The 24,505-nt window shown below is 42.4% G+C and overlaps 1 protein-coding gene across 1 annotated transcript in view; it reads right to left on the bottom strand.

The window, feature by feature from the left end:
* LOC142567724 (uncharacterized) overlaps positions 1–24,505 on the bottom strand; it is a 58,772-nt gene that overhangs the window by 14,320 nt on the left and 19,947 nt on the right. The window contains exons 2-5 of the mRNA XM_075677899.1: positions 20,103–20,327; positions 18,719–18,788; positions 17,076–17,273; positions 1,801–1,998 (exon numbers count right to left, since the gene is read on the bottom strand). Coding sequence (XP_075534014.1) covers positions 1,801–1,998; positions 17,076–17,273; positions 18,719–18,788; positions 20,103–20,327 — 691 coding nt within the window. The remainder of the gene's footprint in view (positions 1–1,800; positions 1,999–17,075; positions 17,274–18,718; positions 18,789–20,102; positions 20,328–24,505) is intronic.

Raw genomic sequence — 24,505 nt, 5'->3', positions numbered from 1 at the left:
ATGTCCATTTGCCACAAAATCCCACCTGCACTCCAGCATGCGCGGAGGACAGCATCATCCGGTGGCATTGAGGGAACTGAAGCGTGACGTATAGCGTGACGTGACACTTGCGCTGCACTCTCATTGGTAGACGCGGGGGCGGCAACAGTACCAAGCGGTTACGCGATTTCCCAACGAAAGGACGCCCGAGCGCCTCTGCCGCGCGCCAATCGCGCCATACGGTTTCAGTTTAAGAGCCGCGCTCTAAAATGCCGAACACGGCGTTGACTCACTTAGCAGTATTTGCCTTTAAAGTTAGCTTCGCCGCAATGCAGACATGTCACGCAGTGAAGCATTTAAAGCGGGAAAGCTGCCACTGTTACGAGATGCAGCGCGTGTTCCTTACACGCACATGCGCAGCCTCCGGTCACAATACGAGCACCGAGACACCGAATAAGTTTACCGGCAGGCCTTCAGAGTTACAGACCCCTGCGTTTTTTTTTTCATCTTACCGCCTTTTTTTCGCTACCTTTCCCAAAACACAGATGGCTTTTCTCCGCTTCTCGATGCTGGCGTGCGCGCGCGCGCATAGTTATGTAACGCGCACTTGGCCCCGTTAACGATTTAACGCATGGCGGGCGAATCGAGGGCTCAAATCGTCCCAGTCACGTCTCACAACATCCGTTTACTCCCAAGGCCTACGAAATGTGTCTGCTAGCCTGTCACAGCGCCAAAATCGCACATAAGCAATACTCCGCCTCCAGCAATCTCATCCCTGAAGGAGCCGGTCGGGCTCCGAAATATCTAGATTTTAAATATAAATTTTGGTTGAGTTCTCCTTCTTTTTAATTCCGTTGTCCCCAACCAGGCAGATATCTACCGAATGTTTACCTTTTACGCCAGAAACAGCTCTGAATTGCTGCTAGTATGCTTATTCGGCGTCTAGGCGCTCGCACTGTGTGACTGGAGACGGTGCGTGCGCACGTCTATAATTGCGAAACGCGTACTATGTCCTGTGACAGTGGCCCCTTTTCGTTATTGGTATACTTCACCACACTAAATTGCGTCTGCTTCACTGCATAATACGGCTATATTGCGGCGAAGCTGACCGGTCAAGTTCGAATTATTTGGCTAAGGCCAATATTAAGATCGAAATAACAAAAAAGTTTGGGCCCAAAAAAGTGTATGGGCGCAAGTCGGGACAGTCGGTTAAGATCGAATTAACTGAAAACGAATTAACCGGAGGCGAATTAACAGAATAAAGTGGGAACAGGTGCCACTGTTATAGGAGACAGCATGTGTTCCTTAACTTGCACAGGCTTGTGCATGGTATTCGCTTGTTTCTCATCCAAGTTGTTGCGCTGAAATATTGTATCATAAATTACCAACTAGCCCGCCGGGGGGGTTTTCTGTAAGAGTCCACCTAGTGGACTGTCCATTTCGGCAGCTGCTGATTGGCCCTAGGGCCACTCGTCTCCTCCTCTCTCGTACAGCTGCATCCAATCAGCAGCGGCCGAAATGGACAGTCCACCGGGTGGACTCTTACAGAAAACCCCTAGCATATCCACATTGCTAACAGAAGTCTACTGTAATAATAACAATGGCACACCTGTGCTTGACGCTCATTTTTTCCGAGCTAAAAATGTTACTCAACAGTTCCCAGTTTAACTGACCGCTCAATCTTTTTTATTTTGGAAATAGAGGCACAGAAAAAAAAACAGACAGAAAAAGAAAACGCAATTCATGTCTGTGTTTCTTGATTTGGCACCATTTCCAAAATGAACACATACCAACTTGCTTAACTAAGTCTTTAATGCTCACTTTTTGTTGAGTGTGATGCCTTCTTCACATCCTTCACGAGGTTCTGCGTAAGCTGAGTCAGAACGCCCTGCTGAGGTCTGGAATGTTCTGAGGATCCCATGGTATTCCAAGTGGCTCGCCCCATTGCATGCATGTCCTCGGACAGCATACGGCGTGCCCCAACTGTGCGTCGTACACTGGCGTAGGCAGGGACATGACCTGCACATTAGAACAAGTATAGGCCGTTGCCATCATGAGCCTGTTTATAGTTCACTGCAGGACAAAAGCGAGTTGCAATTCGCCTGTCTTGCATCAGCCAACTTCACCCTAAGCCTGCAAATTTTGTCAATTGTATATGGGCGCTCCCGGTAAATTTTCTCCCTCACTACAATGTTCTTTAAGAAGTATAATTGCAATAAAGATCCTACTGCACCTTGCATTCTGTATGCTGTGGGTGCAAGGGAAAGTGTGAGAGCATGAGCAGAGAAGCATGGCAGCTTGATGCACGCTGTCTTCATGCACACCCAATGTTGGAGGTCACATGATCAAGCACAAACTAGGGCAGGATAGTCCATGCCTCCTCCTCTGCCTAATTGCCTTAACAATTCAGAATGCATACTTTATGCTGATGATATAGCTACATTCGCTGGAGATAAAGACCTCAATAATTTAACAACACGACTAAACGAAGACCTTAAAAAAATTGCGTCTTGTTGTCTTGACAATGCGCTGCAAATAAATGCCACAAAGACATGCTTCATGATTTTTCGTACTCATCATAAGCAAACCTCTTTAGTTCCGAGTCTTAATCTAGATAACCACATAATTTATCCATCTGATACAACCACATTTCTTGGCGTTGTTCTTAACTCTCACCTGAAATTTAACAAACATACCATATCCCTTGATAAGAAAATTGGTTTTGGTTTACGTGTATTAATCAAATCTGGACATTGCTTTCAGCAGCACATCTTACAGACACTGTATTACGCATTCATATAGTCACCTGATATATTGCTTCACTTCATGGGGAAACACGTATGAAACACACGTCATGCCTTCATCACTTACAAAACCAAGCAGTACGCCTGATTACATTTAGCTCACTCCTGGCATCTGTCCTCCCACTTTACCAAAATCTAAAAATCCTTCCCCTTACTTACTTACTCTTTACAGCTAAAACTAGGTCTTTTAATTTAAAACCGTTGCAATCTTCGTTTGACACTGTTTCGGAGGCATCCCGGCAGCCTATTTTGCTTGTGGGTGATTTTAACTTACCTGACTTGGAATGGCTAGAAGGTGATTGTGTATGCAAAGTTGACGGCCGTATTAACTTAGAAATGAAAAACATTGTAAACACCTTCGGACTATTACAGTATGACAATGCTCCAACTCGGAATAGTAACATTCTGGACCTTTTGTTCTGCAGTTCACCTACCCTTATTAGCTCGGTTTATATAATACCAGGAATAAGTGACCATCACGCTGTCATTGCAAACATTAAAACAGATATTAATCTATCAACGTCACCCACATCAAGGAGATTTATTTTCTTCGAAAAAGGTGATTATCCTAGTATCTCCCAGGAGTTCCTCGATTACTTGCCAGTTTTTGAATATCTTGCTGAGGATTACGACATCCATGATTTATGGCGGGTATTTAAAGATAAACTGCTTGAGCTTACGGACAAGTATGTTCCAAGCATAGATTCCACCAGACTCAAAAAACATAAGAACACCTGGGTGAATTCACGTATTCGCAGAATAATTAAAAAAACGAAAGAGAGCATTTAATAGATACACAAAAACTAAATGTATGAATCACATAAATAAGTTATCTGAAGTAACACAGGAGCATAAGTTTGTTATAAAAAATACGAAGGAAGAGTACTTTAAGACACTCAACAACAGAATGAAAAGTAATCCTAAACATTTTTGGAGGTTTTTAAAAGGATGCGGATCAGATTTTGTAGGAATAAATGAAGTTGTTTGTAATCAACCAATAATTACAGACGATACTGAAAAGGCAACGCGTTTGAATACATATTTTCAATCTGTCTTCCTACCTAAATGGAATCATAGCTCTACACCACATGCAAGCACACTTCCTTTAATGGAACAAGTTGAATTAAGTGTTAGAGGCATCGAGGCACTCCTAAAGGTCATAGATGAAACCAAAGCAAACGGTCCGGATGGTATATCTCCACGTATACTAAAGCGGTGTGCTATACCTATCTCGATGTACCTTTATTTAATCTATGTGAAATCGCTATCCACAGGACTCTTACCTAATGATTGGAAAACCGGTCAAGTTGTACCTATTCATAAAGGGGGTTCGAAAAGAGATGTCGCGAATTACAGGCCTATCTCACTAACATCCATCTCGTGCAAAATCATTCAGCATATTATATATACCGAGATAATGCGTCATATAACAAATAATAATATACTAATCAAAGAACAACACGGGTTTGGAGAGGTCTATCTTGCACAACACAATTAATTGAATTTTATCATGAATCGGCATTCGATGTTGACAAGGGAGGACAAACAGATTGTGTCTTTTTAGACTTTCGCAAGGCATTCGACACAGTGTCATATCCACTTCTTATTAAACTTAAAATGTTAAATATTCACCCAAGCGTACTGGCTTGGATTGAAAATTATCTGTCTCAGCGCCGACAATGTGTTGTTTTGAATGGCAAAAGCTCGGCATATGCTGATGTGACATCAGGAGTCCCACAGGGCTCAGTCTTAGGGCCACTTTTGTTTTTACTTCATCTAAATGATATTTCTGTTGGTATTTCTTCATGTATACGGTTGTTTGCCGACGATTGTGTTGTTTATAGGAAAATTAAGAGTGAACAAGATGCTGCCATGTTACAATTTGATTTAGGATGTATTAATACTTGGTGTTCCACGTGGAAGATGAATTTGAATTTAAAAAAGTGTGTTCATGCATGTTTTACAAGAAAGAAGAAACAGATTGTAAGTCTTTACCAGATAAATAATACCCTGATAGAAAACGAACCTATATACAAGTATCTAAGTGTGACGCTATCATCCGACTGCTCATGGTCTGCTCATGTGGATGACGTCATTGTAAAAGCTGGCAGGGCACTCAATTTTATTCAGAGGAACTTGAAATGTTCACAGCCGAACCTAAAGAAAACTGCTTGCTTAACATGTGTGAGACCAATTTTAGAATATGCCTGTGCCGTCTGGGACCCCGCGCAAAAAAACTTGATTGATAAACTGGAAAGAATTCAAAACCGAGCTGCTAGGTTCGTCCTGGGGCGGTATGGCCGGAGAGAAAGTTGTACTGAAATGAAACTTGAATTGAATTGGGAACTGCTTTCCTCTCGGCTGAAAAAGTTGAGACTAAAGTTTTTATACCTCATATTTAACAATAATACTGGAATTAGCAGTAAAATCTACTTGAAAGAACCACATTATATTTCTAGCCGTAATGACCATTCACTTAAAATCCGCGAGTACCGTGCCAGGACGTACTTGTTTGCGGATTCCTTTTTTGTCAAAACTATTGCGGAGTGGAATCAGCTGTGTGAAGAGCAAGTGTGCTGTACGAATGAAGATCTGTTTTTTCCCTCCTGTAACCCCCTGCTATAACGCCTTCGGGCAATGCGGGGTAATTCTTGAATAAAGAATAAAGAATCGCGTCCGAAATTAAGGTACTGTCATTAATATTTCTGCACCCCAACTACTCAACCGTGACATTACAAGATTCTCAGAACAAAATAATGTGTTATTACTTAAAGTACGCACAAATTACGGCAAGCAGACAGCGCTCTTTTCGGGAACACTGTTTCAGAATTCATTGCCCACGAACATCAAGTGCGTCCATTCAGAACACTCATTTCATAAAGCACTGAAAATTCACTTGTGGTCAACAGCCTGTTAGTAATAAATAACCTTTATTGATAACGAACCGTGCTTAGTTTTTTACACTTTATGTATAACTGTCTAGTACTTAATTTGTTTTATGTGTATTTCTCTGTATAATGATGTTCTACTGAAGTTATGTATTCTCGTTATTTAATTTATCTTTGCTAATACCGTTTCACTGATATGCAACACCACTGCCTGTCTGTATTCGATTATTTTTTTTGTAATTAGCACAGGAGGTCCCCTCGGTAGTTTAAACTCTGGGACCTCCTTCTGTACTAATATTTACCATATACTTTCTTGTATTCAAATATATTCAATAAATCCTCCAAACCTTCAAAACCTTCGAACCTTCTAGCCTGGCCAAGACTGCGCATGGCTCTCCGCACAGCTAAGCATGTACACCGCCTGTGCCATATCTTGGAGGTGCAATAGGACCCCGCTGATATGTTCCCCGTTTATATGTTTTCCAAAGTATAACAGTGTTAGAGCCCGCTCCCAGCAAAGGGATCGTAGACACTTATATATTAGAATGCACTGTAATAGGTCGTCGTTCCCCTCAACATTCCCGCGTGATATGTTGCGACTTTGGTGTATAATTAACTTAAAAAAACCTAAAAGAAAAACATCAACCACGTTAGACATCGTAGCTGTGCACTTCTGGCAAGAATTTCGGACAACTTACAGCGTGCCGTTCAATGTTTGGACACCACGTGCACTACCTCATACCGCTCAGAATTGAGCAAAAATAGCGATATTCTGGTTTTAATACATTGCCGGCATGGTCATCAGCCATGCTGCTCGTGCCACCTCGAAACCGAAGCTGGCAAAGCCTGTCAATCTAGCAGCTGTCGACCTCGCCCAAACTGCAGAGCAAGCCAAACCAAGCAGCTACTTGTTTAAAGACTGCAGGGCTGCATTTGCTGGTTGTCGTGATGTGTTAAACACTGACACAGCCCCGACTTCCTCAAGTGGTGCCTGCTCCACCCGCGATGTATGCACCGACGAGGGTGGGGATCAAGTGAGGGAAGCGATATATGTTGACTGTTGCGAGGAGATGCGATATTCGCCTAACACAGCTGGATCAACTTTGTTTATTGCTGGTGGATGAAGATTCAGTGCATGCACTAACTGTACCTTTGTCTATCTGTAGTGAGAGCATGACAATGGTCGATATACAGACTGACCAGCTTGTAGGCAAGCATGTTTGCGCGCAGCAACACATGGACAAGCTTGGGCCATATTTTCGGACAACCACTTTCACTTTTACTGCATCAGAAGCATCAACAGGTGAAAGCGATCCTGGCACTGTGATAAGATAGCGTGCTTGGGACTGTGTCAAGGATGGCATCGATCATAGATGTCTATGCATCCTGGTGCTAGTAATGTGAAATCTTGCAAAATTAACGGCATTCCCGGAAGTGGTCATCCGAGAATACACCTTCTTCGGCCACTTGTGGTATTAAGTCATTCATTCCCTGCTTTATCCAATACTTCAAACTCCTGATTATTGAGACCTTTAGGCAATTCCAATCAATTCCGCATTGCCTGTCGGCAACAATAATTCGTTTGGGTGCTGAGCCATGCATAGCATTTATGTTTTAATACTTACAGCATGTTCACGCAACACGTTTCCCGGGCATTGCATTCTTTTTTATCATGCTGCCTCTGGAAAACATATTAGAGGTATTGTAATCTCCAGCAAGTGCACAGGCTGTGCAAGCAGAGATGGCTGGTGGTTTCATGTAAGCCATCATCCTGCGTAACTCGTGTTTAAGTTCAAGTTCTTTTATTAATCACGTGAAGATAAGTACATTGGGTATGGTCTAAAGGTGGGGCCCTATAACTCTCGTAGGAGTTGTAAAGGGGGCCCCTATGTTATATGCTGTTATATAAACACTAGAGCGCATAGAACGACAGAAAGCTGAGCTAGTTGGTAAGGATTCATTATGCAAAATAGAAGTGAGGCGTGCAGACAGGACACAAGAGTAGAGAAGTGGACAACACGAACGCCGACTATCAACTGAAGGGAGCACTGAGGCGAAAAAAAGAAAGAAGACACAAAACTCATCTGCGCATGCTCAGGAATGGTAACACCACATGTCAATCGGGTACACGTGCCGGTCTACGTGAGAGATAATTGTTAAGGCACTTAATCTCTTCCTTGTGTAAAGTAATCGAAGGCTGACTCACGCATGCAGTTCCACCATTATAGACATGCCATGCCTCTACCATAAGGCGCGTATCTTCATTCTTATGCCTGTACAATATTGCGCATTCATCTAACTCTGGCGTGCAGTTACAATCTCGGCAATGTAGCGAAAGATTAGAAGGCGATCCACCGGTTAACGACCTTTTATGTTCCATTAGCCTCTGATTGATACACCGTCCCGTTTGCCCTACGTAGAACTGGCCACAGCTAAGTGGAATATTATAAACCACACCCATACGACAGTCAGTAAAACTGTTGTTCTTATTGTGCTTAACTGGACAAACATCTGTTTGTTTTTTGCCTTTTACCCGCTCCTTCCTATTCTGTACGGCAGCGCTTATCTTACCTAGCTTATTGGGAGCAGTGAAAGCAACATTAACATCATATCTACTAGCAACTTTTTTAAGCCTGTGCGACACTGAATGAATATACGGAATAGCCACTACTCTTTTTTTGCTATTACTGCTTTCTGTAATCCCGTCCGTCCCTCTCGAAACCGACTTCTTTAGGCGTTCAGCCACAGTGGCCACCGCTACACTAGGATAACCTGCTTCTAATAGGCGCCAGACCTGCGCATTAAAACTGGCGCTCATTTTGTGCATGCAGGATCTGGTGAGGGATGACTTAAGGCACGACATCATCATCTTCAACCATCAACTGGGCATGCAAGGAGGATTGGAGCTATTCTTTCCGCTGAATCATGGCGCCAAGTTAGGTTCTACCAGGAGTGTCTAAGGGTTCGTTGCGCGGCCCTGGGAGACGGTCGCCAGTGGAACCGCCCCTGCGCTGATTGGAATAAGTTAGCCGTGCAACATGCGGACTTCCTATGGAGGATGAAACTTCTGGAGCTTCAATAAAGTAAGAGGAAACACCTTTCTAATAATTCACCATCAAATAATGTACTGGTTCTTGGAGACGCCATCGTAAGTGATAACCATAGAAGAACCCTTGCTTTAGGTCCTAAGCACTGTTTTAAGCCTAACATAAAACCCGTTGACGTTTTAAGCATACCGCGCTGCATAACCAGGTTCGTCCCGGAAGAAGAACGCTCACGCTGTATTTCGGATTGCATTGCTAGCATTAAACAATCAAATTCTCATTTTAAAACGCCTGACCCTGTCCGACCGTTAGTTGATTACCTTGTGGAGCATAAACTTAGACCAGTAATATCTGACAAGGAAGGTCATTTCGTAATTATTCCAGATGACATGTTTTCAGAAAAAGCGTTTTCAGCCATAGAAAAGAATTTGCAGCCAGTAAAACTCAAGCCTTCGGTAGTTAAGCAACGTGCGGTTGACCTCTTGTCAAGGCATAATCTTGATAGGCTTGTCTGTAATGTCAAGAAAGCTAAATCCCCCTCACCTTAGAACTGTTTTTCTCGGCCAAGACCCATAAACAAGAAATTCCTTTTCATGCTATAGTGTTACAGAAAGGGATGTGGCAGGTTTGTGCCGCTAGTTACCTACAGAACTGCCTAGCTTCACTAGTTTTTTCAGACCCCTTTTGCCTACGTAATTCTCAGGCACTAGTTCAGTATTTGAGAGGGGAAAATCCTGGTGATTGTACAGCTTTTAGTATGGATATCGAAGACCTGTATTATTCCTTGCCGCATGACAGGTTGCTAAATTCTGTAAATGAGTGCATTAAAGAACAAGTGCAAGAGTCGGCTTTTATTGACAGATGCGGTGTTTCCACGGGAGCTTTTCTAGAAGTTCTTTCAATGTACTTGAAGTCGACGCTGATTGGGTGGAGAGATGGCGTTTTTCTGCAGAAATCAGGCATTTGTATTGGCTCAAAGGTCGCCCCTATTCTTAGCAACATTTACCTAAGTAAGGTTGACAACTGCTTAGAGAAAGCCTTAGATGATAGCGTTATCAAGATATTTCGTTACGTTGATGATTACCTGATTTTCTGCAATAGGGAAGAATTCGATTCCGCTGCTAGCTCAGTAAGTGAGCAATTTAAACTTTATGGGGGAGGATTAAAGTTTACCAAGGAATTTCCTCAGCGACACGTAATTCAGTTTCTTGACATTTCCTTTATCTTCGAACAAAACAATGTTTGTTGGCAGTACTCCCCAAGATCTTCGAAGCCGTTGCTAAACTTTCAATCCAAGCATTCTAAATTAGTAAAAAATGGAATTGCCATGTTGTGCCTTAAGTCTTCCCTCACCAGATCCTGCATGCACAAAATGAGCGCCAGTTTTAATGCGCAGGTCCGGCGCCTATTAGAAGCAGGTTATCCTAGTGTAGCGGTGGCCACTGTGGCTGAGCGCCTAAAGAAGTCGGTTTCGAGAGGGACGGACGTGATTACAGAAAGCAGTAGTAGCAAAAAAAGAGTAGTGGCTATTCCGTATATTCATTCAGTGTCGCACAGGCTTAAAAAAGTTGCTAGTAGATATGATGTTAATGTTGCTTTCACTGCTCCCAATAAGCTAGGTAAGATAAGCGCTGCCGTACAGAATAGGAAGGAGCGGGTAAAAGGCAAAAAACGAACAGATGTTTGTCCAGTTAAGCACAATAAGAACAACAGTTTTACTGACTGTCGTATGGGTGTGGTTTATAATATTCCCCTTAGCTGTGGCCAGTTCTACGTAGGGCAAACGGGACGGTGTATCAATCAGAGGCTAATGGAACATAAAAGGTCGTTAACCGGTGGATCGCCTTCTAATCTTTCGCTACATTGCCGAGATTGTAACTGCACGCCAGAGTTAGATGAATGCGCGATATTGTACAGGCATAAGAATGAGGATACGCGCCTTATGGTAGAGGCATGGCATATCTATAATGGTAAAAGTGCGTGCGTGAGTCAGCCTTCGATTACTTTACACAAGGAAGAGATTAAGTGCCTTAACAGTTATCTCTCACGTAGACCGGCACGTGTACCCGATTGACATGTGGTGTTACCATTCCTGAGCATGCGCAGATGAGTTTTGTGTCTTCTTTCTTTTTTTCACCTCAGTGCTCCCTTCAGTTGATAGTCGGCGTTCGTGTTGTCCACTTCTTTACTCTTGTGTCCTGTCTGCACGCCTCACTTCTATTTTGCACTAGAGCGCATGAAAAAAAAAGAAGACAATGTCCGGGACAGTACAAATATGGTATGTACTCACTGAGCAAGTGACACGGGCATAAAAAAGCGAAGGTTAGTTTCGTAGCTGATAAATGGCTGGTGTGCTGTTAGATCTGTTGGTAATTTTTTCCAGAGCTGTGATGTGGCATGCGAGAATGTAAATGATCCATAATTAGTGCAAGATTTTGCAAAGGTTAGTGTTTTCGAGGTGATTGATCGTAATGGGTATGTGGATGTGGTATTTTGACAATTTTATACAAGGACATAGTATAATTTTGTGCAATTTTGTAAAACAAAACGAGAATGTGGTAATCAATGTAATGTTTCGCGAGTAGTATATTAAGTAATGGGTACGCAAATTGACTGATTCAGATCTTTTTAGGAAGAGAATAGCTCGAAGTGCTGTATTTTATGCAGCAATAATTGGCAATAAAGTGGTGGGGTACGTGAGTCCGTATATGGTAATAGCATACATAATATGCGAGTGTACAAAACTGACATAAAGAGTATGGAGTGTGTTCAAAGGAAACATGTAACATAGTTTATACAGCATTGGGATTTTCTTATAGATGGTTAGTATAGTTTCATGGATATGTTTATGTCACTTTAGTAAACTGTTGAGGTAGGCACCTAAAATTTTCATCTCGTTAACCCTTTGCAAAGGAGAGTTGTTGAACTTTAGTGTTCATTAGTCTGGTGTTTTCTCCGGCGAAAATTATGTAATTACTTTTCTTTGTGTTTGCTAGAAGGCAGTTAGATTAAAGCCAGTTAGATAGTTTCAGCAGGACATCATTGCCTTTTTTGCAAAGATCTGTTTCTGTACCGGCTGTCAGGAAAATATTTGTATTGTCTGTGTTATAAAATGCAGTCTTCTGAGAGATAGTCAGGTAAATCGTTGATGTATGCCAGAAAAAGGAAAGGGTCTAATATGGACCCCTGGGGAATACCGCTGTTAGTTATCATTCGTGATGACGGCATACTGTTAACTATTATGTACTGCTGCCGGTTTTTCAAATATGTGTTAATTAGGCTTAAGGGTGCTCCCCGAATACCATACTTTTCAAGTTTTTTCAGTAATACGTGGTTCACAAGATCAAAAGCCTTGGTTAGGTCCATGAAGATACCCATGGTTCATAGTTTTCTTTCAAAATTTATTTGTTTTTTCCACAATGTTAATTGATGCTGTCTCAGTGGACTTCCTTCTTATATATCCATACTGCTCTTTAGCAAACGTCCACTGAAAAACTTATCTAGTCGGGCTAGCACTACTTTCTCAAAAACATTAGAAAATGGTGACAATATAAATATTGGTCAGAAATTGGGCATATTCATCTTATCCCCTTTCTTGAACACTGGTACAACCTTGGAAATTTTTAGTAGCGTCGTGAACGACTCTGAAACGAACATTTCATTAATGATATGTGACAGGGGTTCACAAAAAATAATCAAAAGTGGTTGAGCAGTGGTACAGATACCAAGTCTAGACTGGTTGATGAAGTATTTTTTAAAGAGAGGATTACGTTGTCGACTTAGGGTCAGTAGGCTTAAGAAAGAGAGAACTGGCAGGGTTAGTTGTTGCGACTGTGTCTGATTGTAATGTATGCGAGTTATTTACAATTAAATTATTGGCTAATAAGTAAAATAACTGTTGAAGCTTTCAGCAATAATAGAAGGATCACTTACTATCGTGTCACTTACTGATATTCCACATATACTGTGTGTTGCACATGCTTAGGGCAGTATTTATCACTTTCCATGTAGCTTTTCAGTCACCATTTGCTTCTTTAATTTTAGCGTGAAAATAATTTCGCTTAGAAACTGTGATTACGCTTTCAAGCTTTTTCTTGTATGCCCTATACGTGCTTTTCTAAAGTGACATAGTATGGTTTTCGCTTTAGTTTTCTATACATGTTATCTTTGTGATGTATTGACTTTACAATACCAGCAGTTATCCACAGTTTTCACTTTGCATTTCTCCTGGATACCGTTGAAACACATTCACCTAGTTTTTTTACATCTATAAAATACTTTCACGAGCTGTTCATATTTATTGTCTGCTGTGTCTGCCGAATATACAGAGTGCCAAGTTTCTTTCATTACGGCATCAAAAATTATGTCATGTTTTATGTCATATGATTTTGCTGAGGACATAACTGGCTACTGGATGTGATGGTTGCAAAAATAGGAAGGTGATCAGTAATGTCAGATGCTAATGTTTCACTTGAAAATTTGGTGTCAGATATGTTTGTGATTGCGTGATCCCATGTGCTCTGTCTTGAGTTAGTAATGCGCGTTGGTAATCTGATCCACTGTTGTAATCCGTAGCTTGTTATTAAGTCTGTGTAGTTATAAGTGTTGGTTCGATTAATGTCAATGTTGGCATCACCCACTATAATAAACTGAGCAGTATTGTTACCGTTGTTATCAAGCCACTTACCATATTTACTCAAATATAACACACTCTTTTTTCCGATAAAACGGGTCCGAAAATTGCGTGCGCATTAGAATTGAGTACAACCCTAAATATGCGTTACCATATATTTGGTGGTATTTCGTAATGAGTACTTCGCACCATGTAGATTTAAAAACGATATCTGTTCTAACTCTATATATTACGTCGTTTCTTATGTAAAGAGCGACACCCCTATGTACAGTTTTGTTAGTTGTAGTGCTTGATGATAAGCTTTGCCTACAAGCAAGCTCCAGGTGATAGTCGGGGAGTGGATATGCTTGACACGTGTTTTCAGATAAACAAGTTTCTGATAAAGCAATGAAGTGAAACGTGTGGTGCAGTGTTGCACAAAGGTCAACGAATTCATCGCAATGTTTCTGGAGGCTCCTTATGTTCAGATGCAGTAATGATAAAGGAGATGAAGTGAATAACGGTGTACTAAACGTTCGTGGCTCTAGAAGTTCAAACACCGTCTTGGTGTTTCTTCCCTCTTTTTTCCTTCCGTCTGTCATTGAAGCGTAGCCTTACGTGATGACATGTCAGTCATCTGGTGATGTTATTGTATTCACTCGCATAATGATCGCACCCCTGAATTTTGTCGTCAAAATTCGATTTTTTTTATTTCCTGTGTAATGATCACACCCCGAACTTGCCGCAGCGATATGTAGTGTGCCAAGTCTAGCTAATAATGATCGCGCTTACCATCTGTCGAATGCTACGCAAACGACCATTCAAGACAAACCAAGCGGTCTGCACGCACCAAACATACTTAAGTAGATGCCTCATTTCATTACTTTCATCACTTTCCGCACTTCCATGACAAAAAGGGGTACAACCAAACTTGCCTTTATTATGGGTAGGCTTTATAATGGTTGTGGGCAACAAAAACAAAAAAGGCGCCTTTTGATTCTTTTCATCTGCATTTGTGGGCACGCAACAAATCGCGCGTGGCAATGATAGTAGCCACGCTTACACTGATACGTTATAAGTGTATCCTATTCATACGCCGACGCTTGTAACACGGCTAAGATATTCGCCCGCCCTTAGTGGAAACATGCCCGATTAGGATAGTAGTGAAGACAGATGGTGGTTTTCGCAGCACGCCGGCCATGAGTTTCTATGTCACTGGCAGCTAAGCACGCCCATCTGTTTCTGTCCCCTCAGAGTGGACATGGTATTGCCGCAAACTTGCTATTCATCACTGATATGGAAGAAACTGTTTCAATGCACATAATGTACTCACGAGAAAAAAAAAAAGATCGTGTTCGGCGCGTTCGGCTTGCTCTGCCGGCTGCCATTTTTGTTTTGGTGTCCCGCACCCGCATCCCACAGCAAACGCGGGACGAAAAAAAATTTTTTTTTTCTTTTCGCGGGAAATTTAACCCACGTAATGATCGCACCCCTGAATTTGCGTCAATTTTTGCGACAAAAAAGTGCGATCATTATGCGAGTAAATACGGTATCTTGTTGACAGCACTGGTTGTGGTTTTTCTGGCCTTTATGACACATTGCTCCGTCCACAAGAGGTGCCATTGTTTGCTTTTCTCCAGTTTCAATGCTTCAGAGAAGAGTGCTTTGCTCTCTGGACATAAACGGTCGTTAAAAAACATTTGGCTCGACCTTTGCTTTTGCCGAGATCTTTCGCAGTCAGCCGAGCTTTTTTGGCTTTTCTCTGGAAAATGTTCCTTTTGTCTCTCAAGACAAACTGAACTATTATGAGGGTTGCAATGTGGGCTTGTTGGTAATGCATCAAAAATGTAAGCCTACTTTGTATTTCCAGAATTTCCTTTTTCTGAGATAATGCCTTTTTCTCAATGAGAGCAAGCGCTGTTTGAAGCTCGTCTGCTGGCTCTTGAAGCGACAATTTTAGGGACTTAATCTCTTTTTCAAGTTCGGCATTTTACGGCATAATGAATACCAGAAGAGTGATCCACAAGGGCTCTTTTCAGCTGAAGTGACAATATAAAAATGAGCAATGCATACCTGAAATGTGACAGAAAGATGTTTGAGCCTTTCCTGCCGTTTGCGCTGGGGCTGGGCTATGTGGATCGCTCAATTGGTGACGATGTTGCGGTGTTCTAGCTTTAAGTAGGTGCTGCCAACACGTGACATTCCTGGAATCCCGATAAGCAGCGGGGTAGGTGCAGTGATGATCAGATACCTACTTGTCAGCTTCATGGCGACGGCGGCAGCTTGCGGTTTAGTCTGGCAGCTCGCAGTGAAATCAATCTGAAATGTGACAGAAAGACATTTGAGCCTTTCTTGCAATTTGGGCTGGGCTATGCGGATCACTCAAATGGTGACGATGTTGTGGTTTCTGCCTCTAAGTAGGTGCTGCCAACACGTGATGTTCCTGAAATCCTGATAAGCAGAAGGGTAGGTGCAGTTACGATCAGATACTTGTCAGCTTCATGGCGATGGTGGCAGCTTACGGTTTAGTTTGGCAGCATGCGGTGAAATCAATCTGAAATGTGACAGAAAGACGTTTGAGTCTTTCCTGCCGTTTGGGCTGGGGCTGGGCTATGTGGATCGCTCAAACAGTTTAGATTGCATAATCTGAAGTTTAGCAGACGCACTGGAGTGAGAGGCAGCATAAAGCATTCTCTACTTTCTGTTTGCACTCTTTATTGCGCATGCTTTGTGACAGTGAGTGTTCGTGGTCAATGAGTGAGGTCAATTGAAGCTTGCTTGTGCACATGTAACAACATGCATAATTTTATTTAATTAGTCAGTGAATGTGTACTGCAATTTATAGACTGACAAAACTTCGAACCGTGCTTTGTGTAGTTGTCTAATACTTCGCTATTGCTATCAACGATTTGCCTTATCGGTGAAACTGTTTTTCTGGTCAGCTGCCATCCTCAACTGCATTTTCCATCCTATGGCAGCCATTCAGTCACCTCAACAGATAACCAGTGACTTTTATGCAACGGATGACATGCCCAAACAGTTTTGAGCTCATAATGTCAGTATGGTGGCAGCAGTGCTGGTACCTATGTCGCTCTAAGCTGTCTTCGAACAATGTGCAGGTTTCTTATTGCTATATATGACTGCACTCAACTAATCTAGTGGCATAGTAAAATGACTTTCATAAAGCAATTTTTATTAATGGCGAGAACTGGATCCTAGACCAACAAATTTAAAAAAATGTATTCTTCAAATTATGGTGCTGAAAAGCTGTGAATATACACAATTATATGTGCTTATTTGAATATGAGGTACACTTTCATTTATGTCCCTTGCATGACCAAAAACTATCACAACTATCATGCTAGAACAGTCCAAGCAATAAGGCTGATCTTATTGGATTTCTTGAACCATGCAGAAGCATGTATAGCAAAGCGTCAGGAAATGATTTTCTGCAAATCGTTCCAGAAAACTAAATATACGAAACTTGCATAAAGTCAGAACTGAACGAAATTTTTCTTAAATGAATCAAATATTCGAAAGAAGCACATAGAATTATGTCTATTGACATGTTTTCAACACTGAAATTTGAAAAATATAGATTTTTAAAAATTTTTGGTTTAAGTAGGAAGCCGAAGGGAAACACAATTAAATACTGGATGAAGTGAAGATGAAGCATCCAAAATAACAGATCACCTGAAGGAAGTGGACATAAGAGGAATGGGTGAACAAAACTAAAAGGCGAACACACCTCCACGTTGCATCTTCAGGATGTCGTCATCATCAAAGTCTGGACCAGAAGCCTGCGTGCCTTGAGACACTTTCACCACGTCATACTGCGTCCACCTCGACATGATTCTGACTGTTCGCCAGGTAAACTTGGTGACTGTGCTAATGTCACACTGTGTGCCTGCCTCAGACTGCAAGCTCGGTGTTGCTTGCTCCGTGCCTGAAAACAAGAGAAGAAAATAGAGCACATGGTTTCAAAATAAATGGATGCTCTGCAAGGCATGTACACAATGCAACAGATGAAATATTTACCACATACTTGAAATGAAAATTTCGTTTGAGAATGTATTATGCTCTTTAAATGATACTTCCACCCTGGACTATTTGTCCTCTGTCACAAAGGCACAGAAGGTGGGGTGTTAGAGAAGATAAAATAGGTGGTAGTAGGGTAACGCAAGAGCTAGGCTTTCCTGCTTGTGCTCTGATGATGATGATGATGGGGCTATCTTTCCCACTCAAACTCTCAGAAGGATACCCACAAGGGAACTGGGATTCTGCATTCAACTTAGGAGGAGTGGCCATGTCACCATGGCATTCTTTACGAACTTCACCAAGTTATCTGTCTGTCTGTCTTTCTTTAGCCTCTTTAATAGCAACTTGAGTCACTGGGTAGTCCGTTGTCTAATGGGCAGAGCAGAGAGAGAGACAGAAGGGAGGAAGGAAAGGCAGGGATGTTAACCATACTGAGTCCAGTTTGCTACCTTACACATGGGGAGGGGGATGGGGGAGTGAAAGAGAGAGAAAACATGGGTCTATATTGCAGTTTCACATGCACTAAGTTTGGTGCAGGATGTCTACAGCCGGGCACTCAAGTCTGTTGCCTTCGGGTAGTGAAGAAGCACTCGAATGGCTTTCTGGGCTAATGAACTGTGAGGCCAGGTTCCCAAGACCTTTGCTTCTGTGAATGGCCTATCATCCAGTCTATTCAAGGCACACTGGAGAGTCTGACGTTAGTTATCTAAGTGAGAACAGTGGCACAGAAGATGACTGATGGTCTCTACACACTTGCACTTGGCGCACATCGGCGAGTCCGCCATTCCAATACGATAGTTGAAGTTAGTGAATGCTACTCCTACCCACAACCGGCACCGTAGTATTGCATCACGTCCTGAAAGGTTTGCTGGTGATTTCACTTTCGCTGATAGGTCAAGTCTGTATAAATGACAGTTAGAGTTCTGCGGTGTATGACAATAACTGAACATGATGATACAAGCAAGAATGTGAAGCTCTCTTGTAGCGTCCACTCTCGATAAAGGTATAAGGAGCGTTGGTGCTCCAGTCTAAGCACGTCGAGCAGCGTCATCGGCGAGGTGATTACAAACAATGTCACAATTTCCCAGATTTTCAGCAATTTTTTTTAACATATTTCAGGCCCTCAATTAACATTCTGCTTCCTACAGTCACTAGAATTTAACTACCTCAAGTGCAATAAACTTTACTCAAATCAGTCCAGCAGAAGCCTTTTGGTCCACGAGGCAATTGTTTAGATACCAGCTGGGCCAGCTAATGTGGCATTTCCCTGAACATGTCACATTTTTCTGTGCCCCTTGTGTGCTGGACTGACAGATCGTTGGCATAGAAAAAGAGTGTCCATAAAACACTGACCTGCATCTGGAAGACTCTGTGCACATGGGCTGTCTGCACTGCCCACAGTTTCCTCGGAATCAGGGTGTGCCTGGCAGAAAAAAAAAAAAAGTATTGTCTGCGAAGTGGTTCTTGAGGTGGTTCTTGATGCGGAATTCCTCTTTTTCCCTCTTACTGCTAACTCATTGATTGGCTTCTTATGTACCAGTTTCTTCTGTTCCCTCCTCAAGTCTAGGCTAATTCGAGTTCTTACCATCCTATGGTCACTGCAGCGCACCTTGCCGAGCACGTCCACATCTTGTATGATACCAGGGTTAGCGCAGAGTATGAAGTCTATTTCATTTCAGGTCTCGCCAGTCGGACTCCTCCACGTTCACTTTCGATTATCCCGCTTGCGGAAGAAGGTATTCATTATCCGCAAATTATTCCGTTCTGCAAACTCTGCTAATAACTCCCCCCAGCTATTCCTATAACCTATGCTATATTCCCCCACTGACTTGTCTCCAGCCTGCTTCTTGCCTACCCTGGCATTGAAGTCGCCCATCAGTATAATGTATTTTGTGTTGACTTTACCCATCGCCGATTCCACGTCTTCATAGAAGCATTCAACTTGCTGGTCATCATGACTGGATGTAGGCGCGTAGACCTGTACAACCTTCAATTGGTACCTCTTATTAGGTTTCGCAACAAGACTTGCCACCCTCTCGTTAATGCTATAGAATTCTTGTATGTTACCAGCTATATCCTTATTAATCAGGGCTGTGACTCATGAGAGCAATTTTGTGTGCGACGAACGGCAAAACGGGCCGTCGCCTGAGCAGATCGCTTGTTTCTGGAAATCTAGGATTTGTCGCCCGTCACCCAGAATTGCTCTGAGCAACTAGCCAATAGCACGAAGCCAGAACTGGATGTACCTCTGTCAAGTACTAAGTACTGATTGTCGCATGGAATGAGCAAACCACTAGTAGTCAGTTTTGATATGTGGAAGGATGCCACCTCCTGCAAGACCTTCAGAAATATTTTAAGCTACTCTTTACAGTAAAACACATCAACTTAATTTCATATAGCATGCGTCACGTCAGTTTCGGCATGCATTTGCTGCCCTCATATTGGCAACACCGGGGAGATGTCGCTCAATGTCGTTGCTCACTTAGGGTATGATTTGTAGGCGACGAGCGAACACGACAGCCATCTCCATCATGTCGCTTGTCACCATCATGCGCAAGAATGCTTGTATGGGGTTTGTTATACTTAAGGCAATGTTGTAACAAGGGGACTATCAAAATGTTAGCTCCAAACCGAGACATCCCTCGTTCAACTAACATTGATAACAAGCAATCTGCGTGCTGAACATGATTTAGCACAATGTTGTAATGGTTTCGGAGACATGCAGGGTTGAACGTACCTTGGCATTCATGGTGTTTCTGCCATTGGCTACGGCAATGAAGCCATGTTCCTGGCTCAGGTGCAATGTGGGGAGGCCTGTCGGCTTGGCGGGGTAGCCATCTATCGTTAGGCAGGTGTCTAGCTTCCAGTCCCAGATGCCAGAGTAGCCTTCGCCATTGTTGACTGAGAGCTTCTTTATGTCATCTGTGCCTACTGGTTTAAAGTGTTTGGCATTCACAGGAACCTGCAGGTCAAGCAAGGAATGGTGGAACATGGTCACTTATGCATCTCAAAAAATTTCTGCACAAGGGCAACAGGAAGCTTAGAACGACAGAAAGCTGAGCTAGTTGGTAAGGACTCATTATGCAAAAAAGAAGTGAGGCATGCAGACAGGACACAAGAGTAGAGAAGTGGACAACACAAACGCCGACTATCAACTGAAGGGAGCACTGAGGCGAAAAAAAGAAAGAAGACACAAAACTCATCTGCGCATGCTCAGGAATGGTAACACCACGTGTCAGTCGGGTACACGTGCCAGTCTACGTGAGAGATAACTGTTAAGGCACTTAATCTCTTCCTTATGTGCAGGAAACAAGAAAGAACAGGAAGGTAAACGCAAATTATACACATTTCTTTCTTTTACCTCGTGCAATGTGTTTGAAGGCTAATCTGAGTTGTCAAGTGCATTTTCTGTTTCCTGTCATGTATGTGCTTCTTCCTTGGGTGTTTATGCATTCTCCAATAAATGTTCAGCTATGAGTCAGTGTTGTCCTTGTTGTTTCTATAATAGGCGTGTCCTTTATTGAGTTCAAATTTATATTTAAGTTGCTGACTACGCATTTGGCTGGTGCTATTACTTTCCTCCTTAAAGCAATGCTTTCTTTGTCTTTTCCTGTCACTCTGTGTTAGCCAAAACCAATTATTCCCAAATATAATTGAAACGGAGACTTCGTGGGTGGATCCCAATACCACTGCACGATTCCTGGCCCTGCAGAAGTTTGAATGTGGTTTGCAACTCAGGCCGATTGTGGATGCAGAGAGACTTTGCAGCACACACACACTTCCCAGAATTGAGCGATAACCAATAAGAAGTGTCCCCAGCAGCATATATAAGCTTAACTATGAGCAGGCTATTGCTTCACTTTGGCAATCACTCTTTAATGGTTTCCACTTCATTCACAAGTGACAAGGTATGTAAGAAAAATTTTTTTAAACATAATTTTTCTTTTTTTTTTCTTTTCCTTTTTTGATGCAGCAGTCATGGAGAATAAAGTGCACTAAAAACAGGTTTCATTGTAACATTTCTGTCATTTATGCTAATCACTAGTTGCACTTTTTGTGTCTGCAGCTTATAATGCTGGCTTTCCAAGAACGAAGGATCAGAACTATTTAGAGCCTGCTCAAGCAAAGTTGGTTTTATGCAGCACTGAGCAGCCTAATAAATAATCTCACAGGCAGAAAGAATTGTACATCATGAATTATAGCCATCATAGTCATTCGAAAAACTTTTTTTTTGCAACAGTGAAGTGAACACATACATATAGTATACGAACTGGTATATGAACACCAGTGGAGAGAGTTTGTACATTAAATGTTGAGGTTCAGCTGCTTCTTAGCCACTGGGGACTGAAGGCCATGGTTTTTAATTGCAAGAGTCATGAGGGAGGTTGAATTATAGCTATCATAGTCATTCGAAAAACTTTTTTTTTGCAACAGTGAAGTGAACACATACATATAGTATACAAACTGGTATATGAACACCAGTGGAGAGAGTTTGTATGTTAAATGTTGAGCTTCAGCTGCTTCTTAGCCACTGGGAACTGAAGGCCATGGTTTTTAATTGCAAGAGTCATGAGGGAGGTAGTGGCTAGATACTGGAACCGGGTGGCTAATTCCATTTCTGATGAGGGAGTGTCAGTGGGCCTTTCTAGTATGGTTGCACCTAGACTTGTACAGGGTGTTTCAGCTGACTCGTGCCAAGCTTGAAAATATCCACATGTGTTTTACGAGAATGCAACCAACTTATTGTTTTGTTCACAGTCCTCTTGAGCAACTCGAAATATTTTTTACTGTGAGTTTAGGTGATTAATTAACAATTAGTTAACTAACATTTAGAGTAAGCTTTAACTGTAAAATCTTCAATGGAGAAGTTGTAGATCTTAGTGACAAAGGTTCAAATATTTTCCATCTGTGATGATTGCTACTGGAGTTTTGGCTCTTCAGGCTGCAATAGAAGCGCATGAGACTTGAAAAAGTACCGCGTAACCAGATGCTTATGCATGGCAACATTAGTGTCCTCAAACATGCTGCAAATGAATGATTGATACTGCATGCAGACCTAAGGCAAGAACAGGCCTTAAGCAACAGAGATGGACTGAATATAACAGTCCTGGCTTCCACTTTGTCCGGGATATCATGTCTATTGAAGCAATGAAACAAACGAAACCATGGAACAAGCTGTACATTATGCATGGGAATTCTTGAAGCTCTATAAGTGTTTTTGCTGCTGAGCGATGGCATAAGGGCTAAGGGGTTCTGGCAGCTGATGGTGATGTATCAGAAACGACAAGACTATTCATGACTTCAGCGTGCGTACTGCATCAATCATACAATGGTAGCATGTTTAGCATTAGGGCACTGATGTCGCTGTAGGCAGGCGCCAATAACATGTTACTTTTTCAAACCTTGTGCACTTTAGCTCGGAAAAATTAACACTGTGGCAGGCAGCATAGAAATTATTCATATAGAAATTATTTACACAATTTATTTGGATATTTGTCAATATGCTCTACAGCAGTAGTCCCAAAGTGAGCTCTGACACTCGGCTGTACCTGCCCTAACATCGAGAGAGATAACTCACCTAAAGTATAGAGCAGAATGGGTGGAAAAAGGGAGTGGACTAACTTCTGGCGTGCAAACAAAAAAGTTGAAAAGAAATAAAAACAATGTTGCAGTCAAAAGTTATGAAGGTCTGTTTATATTCTCTTGTTCAGTCTTCCTCAAAACCTTCAAAGGAACAGTCCCTATCGTTGTAGAACGAAATGTCGATGACCTCAAGGAAGCTTTTGGCTGTCGCTTGTCGGTACCAGAGCAAAACATTATACCACTTTTTCCACCACGACAGGTACTGGTGAGAGGCATTGAAATTTCCCAACATCACTTTAAATGCGGGCTTCAACGCTTTCTCTTGGAACAGATGGTTACTTATGGCCCTTCCTGCCGCTCTCTTCTTGGAGGCACTGGAAGAGTCCATCATCGATCTTCTCAGAAAATACGAGCCTTCAGTTGTTCATGGCACGCTTGAATTTGCCTTTTCCATGGCATTGCTTCAGTTGAGTTTGATAGGTCGAATTCCATTGCTTCACTCGCTTGCAGTAAACCCAAAATTGATGGGTGGTCTTGCTCATATTGCTGTTGGTCTTCCAGTGCCATCAGACTGTTTCCATTTTCTTTTCAACTGTGAAGCTTTGTCGCATCCTGGTGTCTTTGCTGCTCCGCAACAAAAAACAAAGTGACCAAATTTTGCAATTTCAGGCATTGTTCAGCATTGCTTGCTTATCCCCATGGTAAATCTGCGCTCAATCTGTCTTTTCGTACTCTTCCTTCCCAAGTCTTTATTCTTCCTTTTTTGGCGCAACAATGTATTCTTTAGATCCCAACCAACTCGCCCAGCAACAAGTTCTACTCAGTTCTACTATCCCCATGGTACCTAGCTTCTGCCAAGGTCACCATTGCAGCAAAGGGGGATGAACCAAAGATGTTCTTGAACTCCGACAGTAGCTAACTGACACCGTTTTTACCAGCATCACTTATGGTGGTGGTAGCAGCGGCACTGCCCCGCCCCCACTTTCCTGGGCAGTGGGCTATCTTTCAGTGTTCTGGCAAAAATAGCAAATCAAGACAAAAACAGGGGCGCGTTTTCTTTTAGTATTTCTCGGACTATTTTAGGTAGCCTACATAGCTCCTCGGGGGCCACACTGTTAGGTGGCACTGCGGAAAGAGGGGCGTGCTTGCAGGAGACACTTAAGCAAACAGGTCCACGAGAATTTGAGTGGTCAGAAACGCGACAGAAAGCACCCTAAAGAGGATTCCATACAGGTTTTATTCCCACTGACTGATAATGCGCTGCCTCCATAGGTGCTGGCTGGACACCTGGCAATGCTTCGCTGCTACCAGGGAGTGAATGTCTACCACTAAATCTTGTGCTCACGCCATCCTCACGAGAGACTGCAAAATGCGCATCGGTCATCTCCAATCACAGTGAGGCCTTGTTCACTTTCATTAAAGAAAAAAAGCTGCTTGCACAAGTAGGTGCTCCGAAACATGCTGATGATTTTCAGAATTTTTATGCAATGCTGGGAAGGTGCATGAGTGAAGAAATTAGTAAAATTCAGGTACATCGACGTCTTCAAACTTCCGCTT

This window comes from Dermacentor variabilis, unplaced genomic scaffold (assembly GCF_050947875.1).
Source record: "Dermacentor variabilis isolate Ectoservices unplaced genomic scaffold, ASM5094787v1 scaffold_14, whole genome shotgun sequence".
Classification (NCBI taxonomy): Eukaryota; Metazoa; Arthropoda; class Arachnida; order Ixodida; family Ixodidae; genus Dermacentor; species Dermacentor variabilis.
This window is presented reverse-complemented; position numbering and strand designations above follow the sequence as displayed.